General features: G+C 37.7%; 1 protein-coding gene across 8 annotated transcripts in view; it reads right to left on the reverse strand.

Moving 5' to 3' along the window:
* FGF12 (fibroblast growth factor 12) overlaps nucleotides 1–12,130 on the reverse strand; it is a 618,054-nt gene that overhangs the window by 68,514 nt on the left and 537,410 nt on the right. Inside the window, exon 4 of one of the 8 annotated variants that reach the window (XM_086319703.1) lies at nucleotides 9,044–9,850. The exons of the other annotated variants lie outside the window; for them this stretch is intronic. Within the exon in view, the coding sequence (XP_086175829.1) occupies nucleotides 9,824–9,850 (27 nt within the window). The 3' untranslated portion in view covers nucleotides 9,044–9,823. Of the gene's footprint in view, nucleotides 1–9,043; nucleotides 9,851–12,130 lie in introns of those variants that run through there. 8 annotated transcript variants of the gene reach the window in all.

Below are 12,130 nucleotides of genomic sequence, written 5' to 3' on the forward strand. Positions count from 1 at the left end.
CAGGCGTGGCCAAAAGCATACATTCAGAAGGATGAAATGTTCGATGTATTTGGACAGTGGGGGAAGTGAAGTATTCCTGGAGCATATGCCACGTGGAGGGAACAGCAGGAAAAGCAGTTGAGGCCAAAATGTCAAGGACCATCAATGCTCTGCTAACGGGCTTCGCATTTATTCAGCAGGCAACAGGGATCCAGCAGAGGTTTTCAACAGAGCAGTGAAATGAGTGGATTTGTTTTTTAGGAATTATTTCTCTGGCATCATAGTAGTTGATGAATTGGGAGTGGAGAGAAACCGGTGTCAAGACTTACAGCAACAGTCTCCTAACTGGGCTCCCTGCCACCATTTTAGACATGCTGAAGTTGAGGTGCCTGCAGGATACCTGATGCAAACTACATCCACAAAGCTAAACACAGGAACATCCCACTTACAGCCAGGTAAGTTACAGAGTAATTACTGCAAAACATTCCTGCTTCACAAAAGGGTTTACTTCAGGATCTCAGAGTTCCTTTAAATAGAAAAAAATGTGAGTGCATTTAGGCATTCCTTTACAGTTCATTAGCTACTCATAAAGACGGAGAAAGTCAAGAAAATCTTAAAGATATATTTTCCAGAGTTCTTACTAAAAATCATCATGGAATGAAAACAAAAATTTTGAAGTTATCATGTATCAGTGGGAAAAGGAATCTGATTTATTAAAACGTTCAGATGTATTAAAATTTATAGAACAGCCATTCTTCCTAAGATGAGGTCAATGTGCATCAAGATATTCCATAGAAAGTACCCCACAAACCTTCAACACAACAGGTCAAAATTTTGAGAGAAATCTCTTCAGTGAATACCTTCAGAACATTCTTTGAGCCATCTTAACTTAGCTATTTGTCTATGAGTGTCTCACTGTGGACATATAATTATACGGTATGTCTTCTGTAGTACCTTACCCTGAACCAATTCAGAGAATCCCTTCTTGCTAAAGAAAAATTCTATGGCAAACTGATAGTTGTTTCTCAACACCAATTCTTATTTTTCTCTCTGGTAACAAAATATGTATTTTTAAATAGATATACTATAGAAACTGGGCACGGAAAAATGGACTGGCTCCAAATTGTGAAAGGAGTACCTCAAGGCTGTATATTGTCACCCTGTTAATTTAACTTATATGCAGAAAACATCATGCGAAAAGCCAGCTTTGATGAAGCTCAAGCGGGAATCAAGATTGCCGGGAGAAATGTCAGTAACCTCAGATTTGCAGATGATACCATCCTAATGACAAAAAGAGACAAGGAGCTAAAGATCCTCTTGATCAAAGTGAAAGAGGAGAGTGAAAAAGCTGGCTTAAAACTCAACATTAAAAAAACTAAGATCATGACATCTGGTCCCATCACTTCATGGCAAACAGATGGGGAAACAATGGAAACAGTGACAGAATTTATTTTGGGGGCTCCAGAATCACTGCAGATGGTGACTGCAGCCATAAAATTAAAAGACACTTGCTCCTTGGAAGAAAAGCTATGATAAAACTAGATAGCATATTAAAAAGCTGAGACATTACTTTGCTGACAAAGGTGCATATAGTCAAAGCTATGGTTTTTCCAGTAGTCATGTATGGATATGAGGGTTGGACTATAAAGAAAGCTGAGCACCACAGAATTGATGCTTTTGAACTGAGGTGTTGGAGAAGACTCTTGAGAGTCCCTTGGACTGCAAGGAGATCCAACCAGTCAATCCTAAAGGAAATCAGTCCTGAATATTCACTGGAAGGACTGATGTTGAAGCTGAAACTCCAATACTTTGGCCACCTGATACTAAGAACTGACTCACTGCAACAGACCCTGATGCTGGAAAAGATTGAAGGCAGGAGGAGAAGGGTACGATTGAGGATGAGATGGTTGGATGGCATTACTGACTCAATGGATATGAGTTTGAGCAAGCTCTGGGAGTTGGTGATAGACAGGGAAACCTGGTGTGCTACAGTCCATAGGGTCACAAGGACTTGGACATGACTGAGAGACTGAACTGAACTGACTGATACTATAGAAATAAGAAGACACCTATGATAAGCCTTCCTTGTATTCATATGTGCCCATCTCTCTAAATTAGGGTTAAAAGAATATTAACGAAACTATGTTATTGGACTCTCAGAAAAGTTGATTTAAAATTAGCTGCTTAGGCTTGAAGGAAAACATTTGGTCATTCTTTGCATCTTCCTTCTGCCATTGTGGAATGTAGATGTAATGGCTAGAATTTCAGCAGCCATCTTGAAACAAAAGGTAACGAATGCTGTCACTGAGGATGGAAAAGGAGAATAGAAACCTGGGTCTCCAATGTCCTCTGAAAATCCTACGTCAGCTATGACTGTATCCCTACAGACCATTTTTATGTAATAGAATAAACTCTCTTGGTTTAAACCAATAGTATTATGAATTTCTGTTGTTATATTAGTGTGAAAATTAATCCTACCTGACACACATCATATCAAAATAGAACATATTTTTGTCTACATGAGTTATCAGGATAAGAAAGCACAAAATGAATTAAGGAGAAATGTTCTATCATTCTAAGTTTTCCAGTTTGACAGGTAATGATGAGACTAAGAATATCCCCTCATACAAGGACAGGATTTTAGAGATAGGAATTTTATCCGTGACCACATTTAATCCTTGATGTAATTTGTGATAAAGCATCAGCATTTCTTTTCCCCATGTAAACAGATGATGGAATTAAAACTCCAAGTGAATTGCCCAAGGTCAAACAATTGTAACTGATGAAGTTAAAAATCAAACCCTTTGACTTATAATTTATTGCTTTTCTGCTGATAGCTTGTAGGTCCTACATGAAACATGAAAACTAGTGATACTGTTCTATGCCATTAATTACCTGATTGACTTATATACTCTTCTGCTTGGAGGAAATAAAAAAAGATTTGGCTTCAGGAGTTTTCCACTGAGCTTCTGTTTTGGTCATGTTGGAATATTAATGACTAGACTTAACTTACTGACTTTAAACAACCAAAACCAGGCAATGGTTTTCAGACACTGGAAAACATGCAGTGAGCAGCTGCCATCCTTGAAAGAGGGAAACAAATGTGGTGAACATTACCACTGCTCCAGGAAGGAATTTCTAGGCAGCAGCATGGAAAAGTACTTGGACAGCCCACAAAACTGAGTTGAGAAAACAAACTGGAGTTCGGGGAACTAATTGGCTATAACTCCAGGGCAAAGTACTGCAGGGGAGGAAGAAAACTCAATTACTGCACAGCCCCTTAAATATCTGGATGGACAATATCCATCCATAGACCTGCAATAGACCTGCACATGTGTAAGAGGAAGCTATCCATGTCAAGGGAAAGAACCACTAGAAATCATCCTTGCAACTCACATAGAGCTGGGAGTAGTTCAAGTCCCCACAAATCAGAATGGAAAGACCTGGCAGTAAAAGAGGCTTTGGGAAAAGTTCTAAAAAGAGAATTACTTTGAGTATTTTTATGTTAATAAAATTTTGGAAAATTCAACATTATAGGCTCAGAAAACAGGTGGAAGAATGAACAATTGAATAACCGTACAGGACTTTATGAAGTTGAACACAGATGAACTGCTTAACCTTGGTATCTATCAAAGAATTAACCAAATAATTAAAGGTTATTATTTCTGAACCAAGCACTGTTCCACATATTTGTATATAGCAAAGAAGAGATAAAAAATGAATGAACAGTTGTATAACTGTCCAGGACTTTATGAAGTTGAACACAGATGAACTGCTTAACCTTGGTATCTATCAAAGAATTAACCAAATAATTAAAGGTTATTATTTCTGAACCAAGCACTGTTCCACATATTTGTATATAGCAAAGAAGAGATAAAAAATGAATGAACAGTTGTATAACTGTCCAGGACTTTATGAAGTTGAACACAGATGAACTGCTTAACCTTGGTATCTATCAAAGAATTAACCAAATAATTAAAGGTTATTATTTCTGAACCAAGCACTGTTCCACATATTTGTATATAGCAAAGAAGAGATAAAAAATGAATGAACAGTTGTATAACTGTCCAGGACTTTATGAAGTTGAACACAGATGAACTGCTTAACCTTGGTATCTATCAAAGAATTAACCAAATAATTAAAGGTTATTATTTCTGAACCAAGCACTGTTCCACATATTTGTATATAGCAAAGAAGAGATAAAAAATGAATGAACAGTTGTATAACTGTCCAGGACTTTATGAAGTTGAACACAGATGAACTGCTTAACCTTGGTATCTATCAAAGAATTAACCAAATAATTAAAGGTTATTATTTCTGAACCAAGCACTGTTCCACATATTTGTATATAGCAAAGAAGAGATAAAAAATGAATGAACAGTTGTATAACTGTCCAGGACTTTATGAAGTTGAACACAGATGAACTGCTTAACCTTGGTATCTATCAAAGAATTAACCAAATAATTAAAGGTTATTATTTCTGAACCAAGCACTGTTCCACATATTTGTATATAGCAAAGAAGAGATAAAAAATGAATGAACAGTTGTATAACTGTCCAGGACTTTATGAAGTTGAACACAGATGAACTGCTTAACCTTGGTATCTATCAAAGAATTAACCAAATAATTAAAGGTTATTATTTCTGAACCAAGCACTGTTCCACATATTTGTATATAGCAAAGAAGAGATAAAAAATGAATGAACAGTTGTATAACTGTCCAGGACTTTATGAAGTTGAACACAGATGAACTGCTTAACCTTGGTATCTATCAAAGAATTAACCAAATAATTAAAGGTTATTATTTCTGAATGAAGCACTGTTCCACATATTTGTATATAGCAAAGAAGAGATAAAAAAAATGAATGAACAGTTGTAAAACTGTCCAGGACTTTATGAAGTTGAACACAGATGAACTGCTTAACCTTGGTATCTATCAAAGAATTAACCAAATAATTAAAGGTTATTATTTCTGAATGAAGCACTGTTCCACATATTGGGATATAGCAAAGAAGAGATAAAAAATTGTCCTCATGGAGTTTATATTTTGGTAGAAAGTGGAAGGAAGCCCATAAATGTAGTAAGTATTATACTTGAGGTCTTCCTAGGTGGCGCTAGTGGTAAAGAATCTGCCTGCTAATGCAGAAGAAGCAAGACACTAGGGTTCAATCTCTGGTTTGGGAAGATCCCCTGTAGTAGGAAATGGCAATCTATTCCTGTATTCTTTCCTGGAAAATTCCATGGACAGAGGAGCCTGGAGTTCCACAGTCAATGGGTCACAAAGAGTCAAAGACAATTGAAACACACACACACACACACACACACACTACATTTGAGGAAAGAAGTGCTATTCAAGTATCAGAAAATATAAATGGGAGTAAAGTGTCAGATATATTGAGGGGGTGCTACAATTTTAATAGATTGATAGATCCATTAAGGTGGATGAGACCAAAGCCCAGAAATGATGCCCAGCATAGCTGAAGACAAATGAGCAAATAAGAGAGCAACAAAGAGATGAGGGCATAAATACTGCAAGGCATCAGATTCTCTAAGGCATTGCAAAGACCTATGCCTTTCAGTGGAAAGGGGAGCCACTGCAGGGTTTAATGCAGAGACACACATTGATGTTTCATGTATTTTGAAAGGATACGTAGGCTGCTGTTTGGATTAGACCCTGATAGCTCAGTTGGTGAAGAATCTGCCTGTAACACAGGAGACCTTGGTTCAATTCCTGGGTTGGGAAGATGCCCTGGAGAAGGGATAGGCTACCCACTCCAGTATTCTTGGGCTTCCCTTGTGGCTCAGCTGGTAAAGGATCTGCCCACAATGCGAAGACCTGGGTTCAATTCCTGGGTTGGGAAAATCTCTTGGAGACGGGAAAGGCTACTCATTCCAGTATTCTGGCCTAGAAAATTCCATAGACTGTATAGTCCATGGGGTCACAAAGAGTCGGACAAGACTGAGGAAATTTCACTTTCATCAAGGAGGCAGTGGTAGAAGTGGGAAGATCAGTGAGTAGGCTACTACAGCACTCCAGAGGAAAAGTGCTAATGGTTTGGATTAGATTGGAAACTGCAGACAAACTGATAATTAATCAGATTATGTTTAGAGGTGAAAAACTAAAACTGTGAGAGTTTTCTAACAGATTATATGTGGGGCATAAAAGAAAAAAGAGGAGTTAAGGATGGTTTTAAGACTCAAATTGTGGTTGGTTGGTTTTTTAACCAACTAGAAATGCAGAGTAACTATTAACTGAAAAGGAGAAGACAGTGGATTGAGTGTCTCTGGGACAAAAGATCAATTCTAGATGTAAGAAATCAGTGACAGCTGAGTTGGTGATGCCACAAAACCTACTTCAAAAAGAAATGCTAAAAACAGCATAAGATCCACTGCATGGCAATTTCTAAGTGCTTTAAAAAAAAATGACAACACAAATTTTTTTTTTCTTTCCAAAGAACACAATAAATCCTACATAATTGCAGATTTCAAAAGAAATGAGAAAACACAAAAGTTTAGACTCTTGCTGCAAAGTGAAGTCTCCCACGTTAGATACAGGAACATTAAACAGCCTACGGTGTTCCCCCAAATAGCCTATTGTGTAACTTGAGCAATATGTATTTGCAATTTAACTTCTGTTTTGCCTAACTTTATTTTGTAAATGCATCCTCTTCATGTTGCAAGACTGTCAGTTGATGTAGACTTGCACAGCAGTGCCTACCTTTAAACACTGAGATGTCAGGCAAATGGATGCTCTTGGCACCACTTATTGGGTTGCAAGCTGCTGGGTTGCTCTCATGATTAACAGTTCTTCTTTCCTGGCCAATAAGAACAGGAAGGTTATAGAGTCCTAGGATTTGGAGTTGGAAACAAAGATGCTAATCAGGTAGATTGTCCTTTTGTAGATGTGCAAACTGAGGACTGGAGTTGGGAAGAAATGTGCCATCAGTGTCAAAGTCTAATTAGCTCAGTTAGTTGCTTTCAGACAAAAATGTATTTCACTGTGTTATGTAAAAATGGTTGGGGAGAAAATGGTTAAGTTCAAACAACTTGTTATTTCAAAGACTGCAGGTGACAAGAAATAATTTTTGCTGCTGTCTGCTCAGCCCCTTTTCCTCCCTGCTTGAAAATGCAGTGAACTGGGCCACTAATTTACAGTGCAATTTGCACAGCATAAAACGGAGGTTTCTGTTCGAGACCATTAAAATCAAAGGTCACATTTAATACCAACCTTTTATCCTGCCTGGACTCAAAGCATTTCAGAATTTGTCATTTAAGAGTCCTAAATACTGTGCCTCCTTTTGGGGTATCCTGGAGACTTCATCTCTCACATTTACTTCAACACAAAAATTTACAGAAATGGAGAGTTTAGTGGAAAGAAAAGGGAAGAAAGTAAAAGAAAAAAGGTAACTTGGCGGTCTCTATTAATGATTTCAAAAGCTTGTCCTTGGGCTTTTGTGGGGATAAGATGGTTAGCATCAATGATGTATAATATAAAGAGAAATATAGACACTGATGTGTCTGCTATGGCAAGTGTGCTTGTCAGAGCTGTGTGCTCCCTGCCAGTCCTAGAAATGCTATGATACCAACTGTTTTTATCCCATGCTCTTCCTACAGCATAGCTTGCCAGCATATGATATGCCAATTCTTGTGTGTACTCAGTTGCTAAGTCGTGTCTGACTCTTTGCGACTCCATGGACTGTTGCCCACCAGGCTCAGACTTTGTCCATGGGATTTCCCAGGCAAGAACACTGGAGTGGGTTGCCATTTCCTTCTCCATGCCAATTCTTAATCAATGTTAAAATTCTGTAGAAGAGGGTTCTACACAGAACATTCTTACCCTTCTAGCAACGAAATGCCAAATGCTGTCACTCTCCCTTCTTCCTCTAAAGCACAACTTTCCCAGGGAGCCAGAGCAGTAAGTATGCCTCCCACTCTTTTTGGAAACTGCATTTGTAGTCAGTAAAAAGCTCTGCATAAATCAAGAGGAACCACCCTTTGGAAAGAGAACAGCTTCTATGTGTTTGGAACTCTACAACCAATATGAATATCCTCTGGCAGGAATTATTAAGCTCTTGTGTTTTACAAATGCTCATTTCATTTTACTTCTTTGTGTATAAATATCCCTCTTATTTCATTTGCAAAGCCATTTTAAGGTAAGTATTATGATTCCACTTTCATGATGATAAAACAGCTTTCAATATGTAGTGATTTACCCAGATCATATTGCTTGGAAAGGGGCAAACCCAGGTCTTAAGTCCAGTCTAGTTTTCATTTTACTACATTTTAACCTCCACGTCTCAGGAATTTACAGTACCTGTTAGGGATCTTTGGAGAAGGAAATAGCAACCCACTCCAGTGTTCTTGCCTGGAAAATCCCAGGGACGGCGGAGCCTGGTGGGCTGCCGCCTATGGGGTCGCATAGAGTCGGACACAACTGAAGCTACTTAGCAGTAGCAGCAGTTAGGGATCTTATGCTACCAAGAATTGATTTATCAAGTATGACAAGAACAGTGTCCCTCTGTGGCCCAATGGACAGAACACAGCTCAAATCTACCTGGAGACCATATGATGCAACTGCACTCTCTCCTATTGAATGTGACTATGGTGCCTCTCAATAAATTGGATGTTCATGGCCCATTTATTTCAATGAAGCTTCCATTCTCACGTGGAGGCTGTGGTCATGTGACTATGAGTAAGCTAAGCTCAGCCTAGTCTCCAAGAACTGAACCCAGGATTGAAGGACTTCCTGGGGAGACAGGGCAAAACAAACCCAAGTCAAAGAAAGAGAATAGCGTATTTCTTCAAACAGCTACCTTCCTCCCTGTCCATCAGTGTAATTCACAAATATTATAATTCATGCTACAAGACTGTTAAACTCTTACTTAGGCCATTTATCAGTCCACAGGATGTACTTTCTTCAATGAAGACCAGAGCTGCAACAGTAATTAAGCACCTACATGACTGCACATCCTGCTTCACAAGCATTTACTAATTCTTTTTTGTTTATTCTTCACAATAACCATGTGAGATCAATTTCATATTCATTTTATTGATAAGAATATTAAGGATCAGAAAGGGGAAAACATTTACCCAGTATTTCATATTTAATAAGTGAGAGGACCCAGAATCACAGCTCTGATTAATAATGAAAGGTAACAGTGAATCTTTGAACAAGCACAATAGCTTTGTTCCACAAATCTTGGTGTGTTAGACTTCTTTTATTTGCAAATGCTCTTTTTGGGACTGGTGATGGTGCTGTCAAATATTCTTGCTAAAGGAAGATCTAGAATGAGGGGAAGTGACTGCACAGAGACTCCATAATCATGCAGTCTACATACTTGTAATTACAGTAGGAAGGGATGCTCTAACTACAGACTGACTTCCAGTTCATTCACATTTTCCTGGTTGTTGACTAAGTAACTTACAAGAGAGTAAAAACCAACACAGAGGAAGGGAGTTGGTGACTGATTTGTTAAAACTTATTTAAAATGTCAAATCATAATCGTTAGATTTTCCAGCTTGATGTTGGGTCAAAGGGCCAAATAGTTGTCTTAAATATCAATGTTAGGACAAAGCTAAATAATGTGGATAGTTGTGATCATGTAAGAATGGTTGGAAAGGAATGATTTTAGGATCTTTCATTCTATAAAGAATAATATTTGCCAGTTAGAACTGAGTTATATGAGTTCAATTTCTTTGTATACCTTCACCAGCAACCCAGATCTCTGTTAGGAATGAAGAAGTTATTCTTCAGCAGCTGACAGCACTGTTGGCAGAAATTCCTCATGTTCTTAGTTCCTCCAAAATCCACTGAAGAGGGTTGTCTTACCCAAGATCACAGCTTACTAATCTCCATTTTGGAGTCTGGTTTCCTGAGCCAATGATGAAGAGAAAGGAGAGGAATGAATAATACTCATCTTCCAGGAATGTCAAAAGTCTGCCTCATCCTCATTCCTCCAATTCAAGGTGATAACCCTTAATGTTACAACTGATTGACTTCACATGGCAATATTTCATCAGAAGAGTTAAGTTTCCTCAATCAAGATTGTATTTACTATTCATTACCCATAGCGTTCCACCCTAAATTTAAGAGCCTAAGTCATTGTCCCATGGACCTCAAAGGTCAAAAAAAACACAATAAATCAAAGACTATTTAATGAAAGGACCCACTTCACAACACTCCATTTGATTTGAACCTGTTTTCTCTTAGCAGGCCTTCAATTCCAAGGCTCTCCACATGGCTGAGGGTCATCTTTGGATAGCTTAGATTGCCCTCTCTTATTTTCTTCAAAAGCTCTTTCCCCTACAGAGAAACTTCTGCCATTTTTTTCTTGTTTTATTCTTTAAAGTCATATATGAAAACAAATCCAACTCTTTGATAGAATTCTTCAGCTACATAAAAACAGCTTTCCAGTTTCGCTGAAAACTTCATCTAACACTTTTAGAATTTTTAACCTTTGCTCACAGGACTTAAATTGACTCCTTCCTCCCAGGCAAGAATACTGGAGTGGGTTGCCATATCTTCCTCGAGGGAATCTTCCTGACCCAAGGATCAAACCCAAGTCTCCTGCATGGGTAGGCAGATTCTTTACCAATAAGCCACCTAGGAAGCCCACAAGGTACCATACTAGACCCTATGAACAGAGTGAAGCTCAGAGTCCAGAATAAATTTAAGAAAATTTACTTTCCTTCCTGAAACTAATTTCCAGGCCATGGATGGTCACAAAGACAGTTCAGTGTATTTTTATATCTTGTGACCCCCCCACCCACAAAAACAATCTTTTCCTGCAAAAAAATCTGTAATTCATCTCCTCCCATTAACTTTCCTCTAGGTGATTATTTCTTTTCTTTCCAGGCACAAAGAACCATCCCTAAATTACTGTTAACCTTAACATCTTATAAATTGGACAGTGTCACATCAAGCTATTTGTTATCTACACCCTCATGTAATGGAGTTTATTCCTTGTTAATCCTGGCCTGCCCTATTTTACTGCTAATTCTCTTTAACAATAAGAGAGATATTATTTTCTGAGCTCTTAGATTGAATATGCAGAAGAAGATTTCTCTTGATGGGAAGTAAATGAATTTACACATTGTTCTCTAAAATGCATATATAACCTTGTTTTTCCTTAATATATTGATGTCTTCAAACCCTATAATAAAGAATAGTTTTTAAATGCCAGATAATTAGAAACTTCTGTGGAAATATTCATTTTAAAGTAAATCATCAAGAACTTTTTCTAGGAAATAGCAAAAAGAAATAGGGTTGAAAAGAATTCCCAGAGGCACCTATCTTTTTTAAATTTTACATTTGAAATAAAGTTTAACCCATAAGATTTGAGCACTTTAAAGAATCTTCAAGACCATCATTTTGAGATGAGAAAACTGAGGCCCACAGAAATGCAGTATTTATTAAATCTACTACAGAAAGTGTATAGCCCAATAAGGACATAAACTCTGGCATAGATAAATGAACTCTATCACTTCGCTTCACAATAATGTTTTTTCCTTGACTGCATTGGATGAGAAACGCTTTAATAATTGAATGTCATGGGTGTGACAAGATGAACCCATTGAAGCAGATAGTTTGATGTGTCTAGTTGTGTTTATTTTATAATCTGTGTGTCAAGGAAAACATATTTACAAATGGAACTTGCTATACATTAAGAATATAGCAGGACAATGATTAGGAAAATTTGCTTTAAATCAGATAGACTTGGATTCAGATCCCCACCCAGCTTCCTGGCCCTGAGCAAATCACTACTCCTGGCCTTGGTTTCCTCATCCCTTACAGGCTTACTTTGAAGATAAAAAGGAGTTAATATGGGTAATTCACATAAAACAGTACCTGATGTAGTAAGCACTACATGAGTGTCTGCTGATGTTTTTGTCATTGCTACTATTATTTCTAGGCTCAAGAATGAACTTTTTTAACGCTCAATTCAAGTTTGTTTTCAGTCACTCTTTTCAGTTGGAAATAGCTGGCAACAATATCAAACCAAAGCAAAGGAGCCTAACCTAGGAGAAGTGGGCACAGGACTTTGTTCCTGTGGGTAAATGCTCTCTACTTGTTATGAATTGAGAAATCAAAGAAAACACATGGATCCATAGAGCATTTGGGGACATGTCTCAGTGATTATTGAATCTTCTCA

This window comes from Bos grunniens, chromosome 1, assembly GCF_055505025.1.
Source record: "Bos grunniens cultivar Pamir isolate PY7600 chromosome 1, Bosgru_T2T1.0, whole genome shotgun sequence".
NCBI classification, from domain to species: domain Eukaryota; kingdom Metazoa; phylum Chordata; class Mammalia; order Artiodactyla; family Bovidae; genus Bos; species Bos grunniens.